Source organism: Numenius arquata, chromosome Z (genome assembly GCF_964106895.1).
Source record: "Numenius arquata chromosome Z, bNumArq3.hap1.1, whole genome shotgun sequence".
Lineage (NCBI taxonomy): Eukaryota > Metazoa > Chordata > Aves > Charadriiformes > Scolopacidae > Numenius > Numenius arquata.
The window spans coordinates 70179827-70193266 of NC_133616.1; the positions used below are offsets into that span (position 1 = coordinate 70179827).

Below are 13440 nucleotides of genomic sequence, written 5' to 3' on the forward strand. Positions count from 1 at the left end.
CTTTTATGATTCTTACGGACTCTACAGCTGCCATTGAATTAGGCAATTTCTGTGCTCTAAATGCCCTCATTGTTAAGATCGGTGCTGTTTAGCTTCACGTAGGCGTTATGAATAGTTAGCATTTGGAGTGATTTTAACAGTGAGCAAAGCCATAGTTTGAAGTCTTTTTCTGCATGCAGAAATGTTTTGCCAGGTGTCGACTTTAGCTGTCCCACTTTGCTTGGTGCTAAAGACACGTGTGGGCAGAAACAGTTAAATGGTTTGTTATTCCCTCCACACACAGCCTGTGTGCCATAAAGAGCACTGCTTGGACCCCTCAGGCATACCATTATATATTGCCTTTCCTCATACTCCACACAGGGCAGACGTATTAGTGGCAAACACTTAACTACCTTGCAGTGACGTTGCACAGACTTGTCCCCAGCTATCCAGTCCCCAGACAGTGATTCTTCTGCAATGATGATGTTGCTAGTTCTAACCACAGAGCAGGTTTGCCTGATGTGGGCCTTTCACCTTTGGATGTTCAGTGTGAATGTCTTTGGCATCTCTTTGTGTGCTATATGCTGTATGTGGTGCCTAAATAGGGTGTTTTGGTTTATTTTTTAGAACCATACTTTGTCCAGGCAGTGGACTATGGCAATTACATTTACTTCTTCTTCCGGGAAATAGCAGTGGAGTACAACAGCATGGGAAAGGTAAGGGCAAAACATTGCCTTGAATGACTTTGTCAGATTCAGGAGCAGGAAAACATATGCTATTCTTGGACCAATGCTGTTAGGAGTGACCTTGAAATGAGAACCATAAATCATGATGACAAGGTCATCATTTTGAGAAGATTCCTATCGCTCAAGCCAAAAGGTTGGTTGGAGTGAAACATTGCACTGTCTTGAAAGGAAACAGGGTGGTTTCTTACAGGGACAGTAAATGCTGGAATCTCTTTTCTCAAATCCTAAAAAGCACAAGACAAATGTAGTTAGTTCAGCATAGTAGGTAATTGTTAAAAATGGATTCCAAAGCAGGGAGATATTTTTCTTTAAGAAATCTGAATTGGAATGCTGAGTAAACAGGGGCAGGAATTTTGTGCTCTGCCATTCTGCAAAGAATAATTAAACACTTTCAGCCTTTTTGCTAATTTCACAATACAATAGCTTTCTGACTAAGCAGTCAGAAAAGCTGACCAAGGTCACAAAGGTGGAGGGCAGGAATAAAAGCCCAGCAAGATTTGCATAGTTTTTAAGTGCTGAAAACACAAGAGTCAGAGCAGGCAGCGTGGGTTGGAGGGATTGTGAATATAAAATGTGCTTTTGTTTGGGGAAATAGAAAGCTAAGCAGTCTGTATGGAAATGAGTTTTATATGGGTTGAGAACAGATCTCCTGAAGGATTTATGGCTGTATAGTAAATGCCACAGCCTTATCTTTTATAGCACACTGTTCCAAAGCTGAATTTTTCTGTTTCTTATTTGTCACAGATTATGGAAACATGGGATTAAATTAAGCACTTTGCTGTGTTATTCCAACTGTTTTAAAACCAGAATTCCAACAAAGTCTTTCAGTTCAAACAAACATTTCATTTTCTCCATTATTTTTGCTCTACTCCTTCCAGGTAGTTTTCCCAAGGGTGGCTCAGGTTTGCAAAAATGACATGGGAGGATCTCAGAGAGTGCTGGAAAAACAGTGGACTTCCTTTCTCAAGGCTCGTTTGAACTGCTCAGTTCCTGGCGATTCACACTTCTACTTTAACATACTGCAGGCAGTTACAGATGTTATCCATTTCAATGGCCGGGATGTTGTTTTAGCAACCTTCTCCACTCCATATAATAGGTAATAGGCGCAATAACCTTTTACCTTCTGGTTCCTTTATGTTTGCTTTTCACTGCAGTTTCTTTTTACTTAATGAAGGTAGAAGAAGTGGTTGCTCATACAGTGTAATTATTATGTACCTTGGGCTTACTGGTAGTTTGTGTTTCACTTTAAGATACCCTGGTTTTGCTTACTGCATTTCATATCTGATAATTTAGAGCAGCTTTCAGCCATTTACTATCTGGACATGTTCCTTGGACGTACTTTTCTTTACATGGGAGTAATTCAGACTGGCCACCAAGAAGTTTTGCAGCGTGTAACTTGCAGAATGTTATTCCATACAGAAAATACAATTATTTTTTTCTCACAAAGAAAGGACTGGATCTGTCCTGTTTACATTTAAACCCCCAAGAATTACTTTAGTACTCCTTCCCTTTATTTCATGCGTCCCTACTGACTCTTGCGTTTTCTTCTGGGAGAGCCAAGAGCCTAAGCTGTCCTACTGGGTGGGGAGGAGGGTCCCCAGAACACCTGTATTTCATTGTTCACAAGGTTTTCCAAAAGCATCTGTTCATCTGGAAGGAATTTATTACCACTACACATTATAACATGTTTCTCCAGAAGTTATTAGAAGAGTAACTGTATCTAATTATTGAGGTCTCCCAGAGAAGTTAAAAAAATAGTAGCATTCTAATTAAAAAATATATTGCTGTTTCGCAGAGTAGCGTTTGGGCTGAAAGGGGAACTTTATTGCTGAAATTCATCTGGTTTTGCTGTACACTCACCACCTCTTGTCAAAGCCTGAGCTCAGTGAGGTCATGCACAGAACTGACTTCAAATGAGAGTAAGCCCAGGCCTGTAATGTATAATCACTGCTTTTGACATTGAAACAATAAGAATTGCAATGGAATAATTATGCCACCAGTAGGGAATACAGGCTTAAATTAAGATGATCCCTTTTTATGCGAGCTGGCTTAATGAAAACAATTGAACAAACAAAGATTCAGCACCAGAAAATAGGTTGTATCTTGAGATTATCTCAAAATTGAGATTGTCCTCCCGCTCTTCTAATATTTCCTGTGGTACATCATGAATAATACTTTTTCTTAAACCCTGCATTTTAAAATCTAAGTACTTGGTGTTAAAATCAAAGGCCCCAGTTTTTGCCAGACATTGAAGAGGCCAGGAAGGTGCGTAGGTTTGGAGACACCTCATTAACAGACCTACCTCTGACATGGATGCATCTCTCATTCCTTCTCCATTGAGGAAAAGCTGCAACAAATACCTTTGATCTGTGGAACAAGTCTTCCCCCTAGATTGAGCTGGAAGAGATTCCCCAGTCTAACCTGAGGTCACCCAGGGTAGGAGCTGGTGATGGGTTTTAGTCCAGTGGTTGGGAGGTGGCTTGCCTGTGATCCATAGTATTTCATTCGTATGGCTTTATCACACTGTGGACCCACAGACTTCCGTTCTTAAGAGTAAAAGCTGTTCCAGCCTTCTCACTGCAGCGATCCCTCCATCACTGTGTAGTTATGTGTTGCGCACAGTTCTCAGCACTTTTAGATCTGTATAGCACACCTCGAGATTTTTGGGTTGTTTTTTCTTTAAAGCTTAATTAAACAAAGCGCAAAATCTTCTGCCTGGAGTGGGTCTCGAGGGTGAGGTCCTGTGTATGACTGTGTATACCCAACTCTTACATCAACATACGTGTGGCTGCCTCCATTTAAAACTCTTGCTGTGTGGTATCATGTTAATATAGAGATTTGAAGTTTTTTTCTATGTAAAAACACAATCCATGGAGATCAAAGTAAGACTAATAGTGTCTCCCAACTTCTTGTTTCCTTCAGTAATAAGAATTTTGAAACCTTTTAATATTCAGTTATTTTTCTATCAATTTATATACCTTTCTGAGGTTAGTTGTATTGTCTGTTAACAGTATTACATTTTTTCTTTGGTGTATAATAACCTACTAGCTAAAAGCCAGATTGAAAGCCTCAGCCAGCTGGGTTCATGCTATTTACTTGATAAAATCAAGTGGTGAAAGTCAGACACGAATACAGTAGTTCATGTGTAAAAAAATGAAAGGCGGATAAATGAATAATTCATGCTTCCAAGTGACTGACCATGGGAAACCCCTAAGCCTTTCAGAATGTATGTAGGTAAGGATATAATTATGTTTAGACAATGGTATCGTGCAGTTGCATGCAAATAATCAAAACGTTGAAATTTACAACTTTATAGTCTAAAAATAAAATTGAATTTGCTTCTATAAGCTCTTTACACCTCATTGAGTTAAGCAAATTCGTGAGCATAGTTAACTCCTTTCCGTTGGGAAAACTGTGGAGATCAGGCTGTGGGAGGATGGAGTAATAATGTGTAAATGCCAGGTCAATGGCACGTTGCAGCATGCTCCCAGTTTGATAGCACCAACTTCTGAACTGTGCCGTGTATTTCTGAGGCATGACAGGGACTGCAAGAATTAATACCGAGAGCTGTTTGTTGTGACTTACAAGAACTTAAATTTCCAAATAATGGGCTCTGAATGAGACCGTCTGTTACTCCTTGTGCATTGCCAGTGGTACCCAGAGTTTCCCAGATTCTTTCCCTCCTCCAAAATTATTGCAATTATTTCTTTCTATAGAGGCTTTTGAAACAAATTGTGCTGGCAGGAGCTGTTTGCTGATTGGTGTATTTCAGGCTTTTCCATGGCACTGGCTTTTCCTGTCAATACTCAAGAGGTTACAGAGTTCAGGATTGGGTAGCCTGTGACAGGAAGACTTCTATACAGCATGTTTTCCACTCAAGATTTTATGCATAACTGCAGAATGAGTAACAATTTCTGCAAAATGTCACTTTGCAGCATCCCTGGCTCTGCAGTCTGTGCCTATGACATGCTTGACATCGCCAATGTATTTACTGGGAGATTCAAAGAACAAAAGTCTCCAGACTCCACATGGACACCAGTTCCTGACGAACGAGTGCCCAAGCCCAGGTATGTTTCACGGATAGTGATGTTCCGTCCTGTTCCTGCACATAGAACAGAGGGTTTTGATAATTTGAACAGCCTTGTAAGGTGCAGATACAATTGAAGATACATGTTGTAACAGTAAAATAGAAGCTGCGTTGTATTTGGATCTAAGGTATGCAAGTGAGAATTTTTCCACTTAAACAAGATTTGTGTAACATAAATCAGGCCACCGTCAGATCCACTTGGTCAGGATAATTTATCACTTAAGAGTGGTGTGAGTTACACACCTGTTGCAAACTGGTTCAGTAATGGATGTATCTCATTACAAAGCCTGCACCAGTTCTGCAGGTGGTTAACATGCAATTTATGTGCCAGAGAGGCTGCATCATATGGAGAAAAAAAGCAGAATTCCATCAAAATGGAGATTCAGTTTACCTCCTTCCTCCTATGAGTTGTTTTCCCTGCTTCCAGTCCCCTCCTGTTTGCATGTGGCTCCTCATATTTTGTGCAAGCACACATTTCATGCAAGTTGCTGTTGACAGCCACTTGTTAACTCATTTACACCAGTGGCATTTTGCTCTGAGAATATGATATGAATGTAGATAAAGCACTTAAATTTATGGTTTACATACCACTTAAATTTATGGTTTACATTGCTTGTGATACCTTACGTAACTTAAAAGAAAAATACATCTGAAGCTCTGTGGTGGCAACTGAGCTTCTGCCTAAACCCAAATTTGGCCCATCATGTTTTAGAGTTGCCAACTATAGTATTTCTGTGCTGTCTTTATTCTGAAATTGTCACTCAAGAGAAGAGCCTGGAGGTGACTGGAAAATCTGGTAAAATCTGTGTCTGTTTTTGCTAAGAACCTTTGTAAGGCACCTGCTAGCACTGCTGGTAGATTTTTTCCTTTTTGCCGTGTTTCAACAACTCATTGATGTGATGGGCTGCCTTGGTAGCGCTAGGCTGCACAAGGGCTCCAAGGTCCTTTGTTTGCAACTTACTCAGACAGTATTGGTAGGGAAGGGGGAAAGGAGAATGAGGGACCTTCTCTTTCAGTGGGAAGGAAGAAGGGAAAGTTGCATTATGAATTTGTGGGATGAGCCAATAGTAGGCTAGCTGTCATGGTGAAGATGGGGTAATACTGCTCCCTCTAAGGCCACAGGAGGTCATGTGAACTGGATTGGTGAACACTGTTTCATGTAACATTTGGCCATCAATACACTTAATAGAAATAATATTACTTTTAACTCTTGTTGCAATGCATGAGAGGCACAAGACACCTTTGAAATAAGTTCATTTTTATTTGGATATCTCAGTTTGGTGCAGAAACATTAGTTCTTCTGCTGATCCTAACATTTCTCAGAAACATACTGGTGCCTTTCAGGGGCCTCACTGTCCTTTTTGGCTGAGGTGCACAGCAGGGTTTACTCAGTTTTATGTTTACTCGATTAAACCAGTTTTGAGATTAAAGCGGGATTAATCCAATCATGTGATTAGGATTTAGGAGGAAATAGGCCTCCAGCTGAGATATACAGAAACTCTAATGCCACAGTGCCAGAAAGTGTAGGCTGCTCCCTGGAGTTCTCTGGGAATGTCACCTCATGAATCAGTGCCCTTGTAAGGACCTGGGAGACCGGTGGAGCCCTTGGTTTCTCCTTCTCTCCCTCTATTGCTAATTCTATATGCAGTTACAAGACAACCAACAGAGTGTCTGCATATAGTGTTCATTGTACAGCTGTGTAGGACGAGACTGATTGACCCAGCTAGTCCCCTCCAATCTGATGCTACTACCTTCCTACATAACAGTTAGTTACCTGAGGTTTGAATACTTTTCTAAATCTGAGCAACAGATATAATAGGACCAGCACTATATTTTTTTCAAGTTCGTGTTACTCCATTGATGTCAGTGGCTCTACCCACGTAATAGCAGATGAAAATTGGATGCTGCAGCCTGCTTATGAGTCGGTGGTCCATCTTTCGTCTTCCCATCTCACAGTGGCTCAAAGGCTTGAAGAATCATAATGCTTTAGGGAATGGGATCAAATGGACCTTTTGCTGGAGAAAGTAACCCAAAAAATATTAATAACAGGCAAAGCATTTTGCTGCTTCCTGTGTAGTGATAACCCGTCCAGGCAGGAAGGTTAAGTTACCTCTGAGGAGCAGGGTAGATTTTAGGAATAGGTTGAGCAGATTTGTAGTTAAGCTGTCAAAGAATGATTAGATAATATTTCAGTAAAAGTCCTCAGTGTGCTGCCATACTTAAATCATCTCATTCAAATTGAAAGAAGGGGAAAACCAATGTTTACATGGATGCTTGCTGGGTTGTCTCCTCCAATAGTCCTCTTTCTATCAGACAGGACTGTAAGCAGCATTCTTTCATACATGCTAAAAAAGATCAACTTCCTTCTATATGTTAGGGACTGCTTTTATTCCAGGAGAGAGCAGTCAACTAGACAAGTTATAGATCAGAAAGCACCTGTGCCAGTGGGCGGCATCAAGCCAAAATGCACACATGCAGGATTATGCTCCATGTGAGTGGATGAACTACAAACTGTGTGTGTCATACTCCTGCTGAAGAAATGTCTTTGTGCATTTAGGTGACATGTTAAGTCCTTTTGAGTGAAGTATAGAGCAGGATTTTAGGTTTCCCCTTGAGGGGCTGAACAGGTTCTGCCAGGCTTCTCAATCCTCCATTAAAACCCTTGTAATGCATATCAGATTTCACCAAGGGCCTCATTACAAAAGGAGATTTGCACTAGGCACCAAATAACTGTTCTGGCTTTACCCTCTTGTTTTATTTAGGCCCGGTTGCTGTGCTGGCTCTACATCATTAGAAAAATATGTAACCTCCAATGAGTTCCCAGATGATACTCTGAACTTCATCAAAACACATCCACTGATGGATGAGGCGGTACCTTCCATTGTCAATCGACCCTGGTTCCTGAGAACGATGGTCAGGTATGTACCTCCAAGTGGACTCTTGTCCTCATCGTAGCTGTCTATTTGTGCTAATAGTCTTGCTCAGAATACTCTCAAACTCCATAAACATCCTTGGTATGCTGGGCATGAATCCAGCTAGGAATGATGGCAGCGCTGAGCAGATGCTGCAGAACTCCCTCAGCAGCTTTCAAGATAGGAAAAAACTTCAGTCCTTTCCAACCACGCTGTGCTGAAACCGGATCTCAGAGGAAATGCAGTACGGGGAAGGTTGACCCGCCTGTTGGCTTATGGGTCAGTGTTTGAGACAGCTCAGTAGAAAACTTTGGGCAAGGATCAGCAGGCAGCCCAGGGATATATATACAGGATACAAATATGTCTGCCAGGATATGTTCACAGGATATGGTGATGTCTGTCGGGATATGTGCTGCTATGTTTTAATGTTTACAGAAGTGTACAGGCAGAAGTAATCACATAATCTGTATCCTTTCTATGGCAACAAGAGAAAAATAATAATGAAGAGATTTGAACAAAGACTCATAAATCAGTAAGCCTCAAATATACCATCCCCTTCCTATCAAAATACATTCCCACTCTCTGCTGTGGTCCCTGTACTACTTATCAACCCTCCAGTTGTGAACAGAATAATGTGACTAATTTCTGCCATATTTTCCTCTCTTCCTCCATACAAGGGTAGAGTTTTGTGCCAGGCAGTGCTTGACTGTGGAAGGGTATGACTAATGTACCTTTTGTCAGGCTTTTATGTCAGGTTCTGTACTTCCAGACAAAGACAAGAGCAGCTCTGCAGACTGCTTTCCTTTGATCACCAGTACCAGATAACTGGTACCAAATCACCAATAAATTGTGTCATCCCAAGGTTCAGTGTTATCTCAGCACTGAACTCACTTAGTGGTGGTTGTGTGATTATTTTTAGTGAGGTAAAATGCTGTTTAGTGTCTCACTATTGCACTGGCACAGTTTTTCCTGCCAGAAAAGTTGAATGTGTATTAGTTATTGTTATTGATTCTTTTAATGTGACAGAGCTTGAAATTAAAAAAAAAAAAAAATCACTGTGCTGATTTTCTTTCCCTGCCTGAAGAAGTCACCAGGCTAGTACTTTGCTTTTGATTGGAAGGATAATTCCTAAATGGCCTCAGACTCTTAGCACCCCTTCAGCTTTTGTCAAACACTTCTGCTCGCTATTGGACATATGGACGTGCAGACAAACACACAAAAATTCCCCACCATTTGCGGAGCCAACTCGTACAGTCTGTGTTGACTTATAGGGTTATTCAGCTAGGAAAAGTGCTTAAATATGTTACATGGTTGCTAGAAGGCTACCACGCAGTCCTCTGAAGTGGAAAAAGTGAGAAAATAAATGACAACCTAATCCCAAGTGATGCAAAATTCTGTATTGTTATTCTAGATACCGCCTGACCAAGATTGCTGTGGACTCTGCTGCTGGGCCATATCAGAACTGCACCGTGGTTTTCTTGGGATCAGAGAAGGGAATAATCCTGAAATTCTTGGCACGGACAGGAAACAGTGGTTTCCTAAATGACAGCCTTTTCCTGGAGGAGATGAACATTTACAATCCTGAAAAGTGTGTATCAGATTCTTTGTACTCATGTATGGGTGACTTTGAACTTCCGATTTCCCAGAGAATAGGTTGTCCTACAAAAAGGGAAGTGGTTAGAGAAGCCAAGTTTTTTGAGTAATTTGAAATTGTTTGGGGAGGGGATGTCTGCTTATCAGTCTCCACATTGCAATAAGGTATTTTTTATTAAGTATGTGTAGAAAATAGCCCATCCTATGCAGAAGTTGATGGATAATTAAAAGTGAAATTCTGCAAAGGAAGATTAATTTACTAATCCCATAAAAAAAAACCTGACTTCTCTCCAAATAACTCAAAAACCAGCAAGCTGCTCTCAAAGGGAAATTTCCGCATTTCAGCCTTCCTCAAATATGCCTAAGGGGGCTTTGAAGTGGGCCATAATCATGCAGAAATTTCAGCTACTTTGAGTGCTCAAGAAGAATAAACACAAAAAAATCAAGGGCCCTCAGAAAGCTTGTCTGGTGCGCCGTCGCTCTCCGCTTCTTATTCCCCTGTCCCATGCATTTTTAGTATTCGCTTGTATGTGTATCAGTGTTTTTAGTGGCTATTGTATGTTCTTTTTCCTTGCTCTTTTTCCTTCGATTGTACCTTTCTTGAGTTTTTTTTTGTGGGAAGTTTTTGGGGTTTTTTTTTCAGTGTGAGGAATCATTAAGTTTTCATCTTGTTTCCCAGTAGAACTCATTTATAACCTTATATCACTTTTTTTTTTTTAATCAGGTGCAGCTACGACGGCGTGGAGGACAAGCGCATCGTGGGCATGCAGCTCGACAAGCCCAGCAGCGCCCTGTACGTCGCCTTCTCCACCTGTGTCATCAAGGTTCCCCTGGGACGTTGTGAGCGTCATGGCAAATGCAAAAAGTACGTGTTTTCTGGTGGCTGTCAGAATCCTGCACACCAGACACGGGGAAGGCAGGAGTGCTCATGAATGCCACCTTGTGCTTTTCTTTCTCAAGGGCCTGCATAGCGTCCAGGGACCCCTACTGCGGATGGGTGAAGGAGAGCGGGGCGTGCATGCAGCTGGTCCTTGGCTCCAAGTGAGTAAGAGCTCTGGCTGGATGGGCCGTGAAGCTCTGGTGGTGGCGCCAAGCGGTCTTGGGCAGAGCAATTTGAAACATGGGGCTCTTAGGGAAGGAAAAATGTGGGAAGTGTTTGTTTTCTGCCTTATTTGCATTCACCTCTGAAATGTCTCACAAATTTTTCTGGTGTGAACTCTCAGCTGATTGGTAACTGCTGAAGGAGGAGGAAGAAGAAAATGAAAGGGCTGTACTAAAGTCCGCGTGTTATTGAAAGGAGGGAACTGGCTGGGTATGTCTGGACCAGCCCACACTGGAGCCATCACAGCTGATTAAAGAGGCAATAGAATCCAAATTAAATTACTGAAGCAATTTGTCCACTGAAAACAAAACCAGTCCTTCTAATTTACTGTGCATTACTAAGAGGAATCACAGAGCACAGTAAGAGCTTAAAGCAGATTCAGAGAAGTGCTGGATCTCCCCTTGCTTAACAGTAGAATTTAATTATTTCATAATAATGAAAGTCTGTGGAGGTTTGTTTAAATGTGGTTACTAAAGCCTCCTTGCAGGGAACAGACCCAGTTCAGAGCTTTCATTTCTTGGCTGCATCTGACACACCTCATGCTTGCCCGCTCTGAGGTACTTCCTCAAGGTTGTGGTGGAAGTGTAGCACAACATCACACAACCTTGGTATCCCCACAGCCAGCCCCACTTAAGCCTGCTTCTGTACAGGTCTTCAGCATATAAAGGATGAGTCACCGTCCCTGTGCTTATGTCTTGTTCTTAATTTGCCATTTCAATTGAAATTGTTTTGTCCACTGCAAATGCTATAGATATATATCTATCTGTATATGCTTTACTACAAGAGTGTGGACTGTTCCTGACTGGACATTTGGTAGAATAATGTTAAAATGCACCTGTGTCCATATCAGGTTTTCTCAGCAATCCAAAAACACTTGAGTCTTTTTGCACTTCCATGGCAAACTGTAGGGGACTTCTGTACCTTACTCTTAAAGCAGCTCCCGTGTTCATCAATAGATCCATCAAGACAGAGGCAGCAGTTTGCAGTGGTGCGGTATAGAGGCAAGCAAGGCAGGTCGCTCTCTGTCCAGAAAATAACACATAGGAAGGGGATCCAAATCAGCTGTGAAAATGTCTGGTGAACTTCTAAGATAGCTAACAGGAAGCAGAGATGTTAGGTGCCCCCCTGGAGTAGGCAACATTTGAGCAGGGGTTTTTAGAACATGGGGTTGGGAATGAGGTGCTTGCAAGGGTCATTATGCTTCAAGGGCAGTATCCTAACCAATGGAGACAAGGGCTTGTGTTGGAGGTTTTCCAAGGTTCTTGTCATTCATCTTTGACTGTACTGGAAGTTGGAAGAACAGCTTCACTAGTTATCCAAAATCACAGGCAGACTTTGGGAGCGTAAACTGAGCATGTCAGCTAGAAAACCCTGTGAGTGTTTTTCAGTAAAGCCCCTTGAGTTCAGTGGAATGCCTTCTGTGGACTGGAACTCACGCCCTGCAGCCTCGTCCAGCGTGATACCTAAATGATTGCTGAAATGCGGGTTTTTTTCCCCTTAGCACAATACCTACCCAATGGGTTCACTTCCTACCATGTGAAAGTATCGGCACGCCTTGTCTACTATATGGACAAGTTAAGATAGAATCATAATTGCTCCTGATAATATCATATATTATAGAGTTAACAGTTTAAAAAAGGTGAATCTCGTTGCCTCCCTTGACAATGAAGCATGCAGTGGATTTCAAAAAAGTAATAATAAAAAGACAATGCATCATCAGAAGCCAAGAAATCATTACACTACTGAAATGTCTATGTTGCAATTTTTCAGCCTTTGTGTGGAAGTTCCGAAGAAACGGCCAGTTTCTAGATAGGCCTTTATTTCAGTTGCACATGTGATAATTTCTTTCTGGTAGTGCCTGTGACTGTTGTTATTCATACTGTTTTGTTTCTTTCTGTTATTTAGACTGGCATTTGAACAGGACATAGAACATGGCAATACAGATGGCCTGGGTGACTGCCAAAGTAAGCAAAGCTTTTACCCTCTATTTACCATGTGTCACAGCATCCTTCTGAATGCCTTAAACCACCATTACCTGTTGGGCATTCTTTTGTAGCATGTAAGCCACAACAGGGACAGCAACTGCAGCTAATGATGCAGGTTCAGAAGAGGAACGGTTGTTTAAATGTACTTAAGAAAATAGCCCAGTAGTGTGATTTATACAAACACTGGACTTCAAGACAGTTATGTAGTGAGAAAATCTCATTTCCAAAGGATATTGATTATAGCAATGGCATAATGAATTGGGTATTCATTGTCTTTATTAGCCATGGTGGTTGGGTTGTTTATGTAGATGTACAGAAGTAGCTTGGTTTCTTGGTGTAGACTGTGACTTGGACTACATTCCTGTGCAGGAAAAGGAGACAATGAAATATATCTTCAGCTCTGGATCTGGATCAAGAAGTGGGAACTACTTAGTTTGTGAATCTTAGTGGATTTTACACACAGGTTGTACAATGTACTGGTATTAAGGGTCAGGCACTACTGACCCTGCCTCAGAAATTTTAATGGTAACCCTTAGGTACTGACAGCATCAGTTGGAAACTTAAACAACATCTTTAAACATTTATGTTTTGCACTAGTGTGCTTAAAAGTGCACAGCTTGCACTGCATGCAAAGAAATGCATGCTGATTTCTCAGCCATCAGGGATACCAACATCTGTGTTTAGGACAGCTTTCATTCCAAATGTTCTTGCCAAGATTGGTTTAATTCTGAGCCCCAAATATTATTTACAAACCTTATGAAATCCAGAATCACATTCTTTTTGGTGCAATTTGCACTGATGCCTGTAGATGCAATAAAACTGCTGAAGCTGAGGAGGTAACGTACAGTGAGAGAGTCGTTACTTTTGGAATACAGAGCAAAATAACAGAGGGCAGGAGTGTGCTGTGGGATGCAGTGCAGGCCAGCTGCTCTGGAGAAAACCAGACTTCTCATGTCTTGTGCATCCTTGTTCAAGAGCCATTTATTACTGTGATCACTGTGCTTAAGGGAGTACAAGGATTTCAGCCTCTGCATGC

The 13440-nt window shown here is 41.5% G+C and overlaps 1 protein-coding gene across 4 annotated transcripts in view; it reads left to right on the top strand.

The window, feature by feature from the left end:
• SEMA6A (semaphorin 6A) overlaps positions 1–13440 on the top strand; it is a 114038-nt gene that overhangs the window by 68958 nt on the left and 31640 nt on the right. For all 4 annotated transcript variants that reach the window (XM_074166777.1, XM_074166776.1, XM_074166778.1 and 1 more), the window contains 8 exons: positions 607–695; positions 1604–1821; positions 4661–4792; positions 7575–7730; positions 9136–9312; positions 10042–10182; positions 10278–10358; positions 12325–12383. In XM_074166777.1, coding sequence (XP_074022878.1) covers positions 607–695; positions 1604–1821; positions 4661–4792; positions 7575–7730; positions 9136–9312; positions 10042–10182; positions 10278–10358; positions 12325–12383 — 1053 coding nt within the window. The remainder of the gene's footprint in view (positions 1–606; positions 696–1603; positions 1822–4660; positions 4793–7574; positions 7731–9135; positions 9313–10041; positions 10183–10277; positions 10359–12324; positions 12384–13440) is intronic.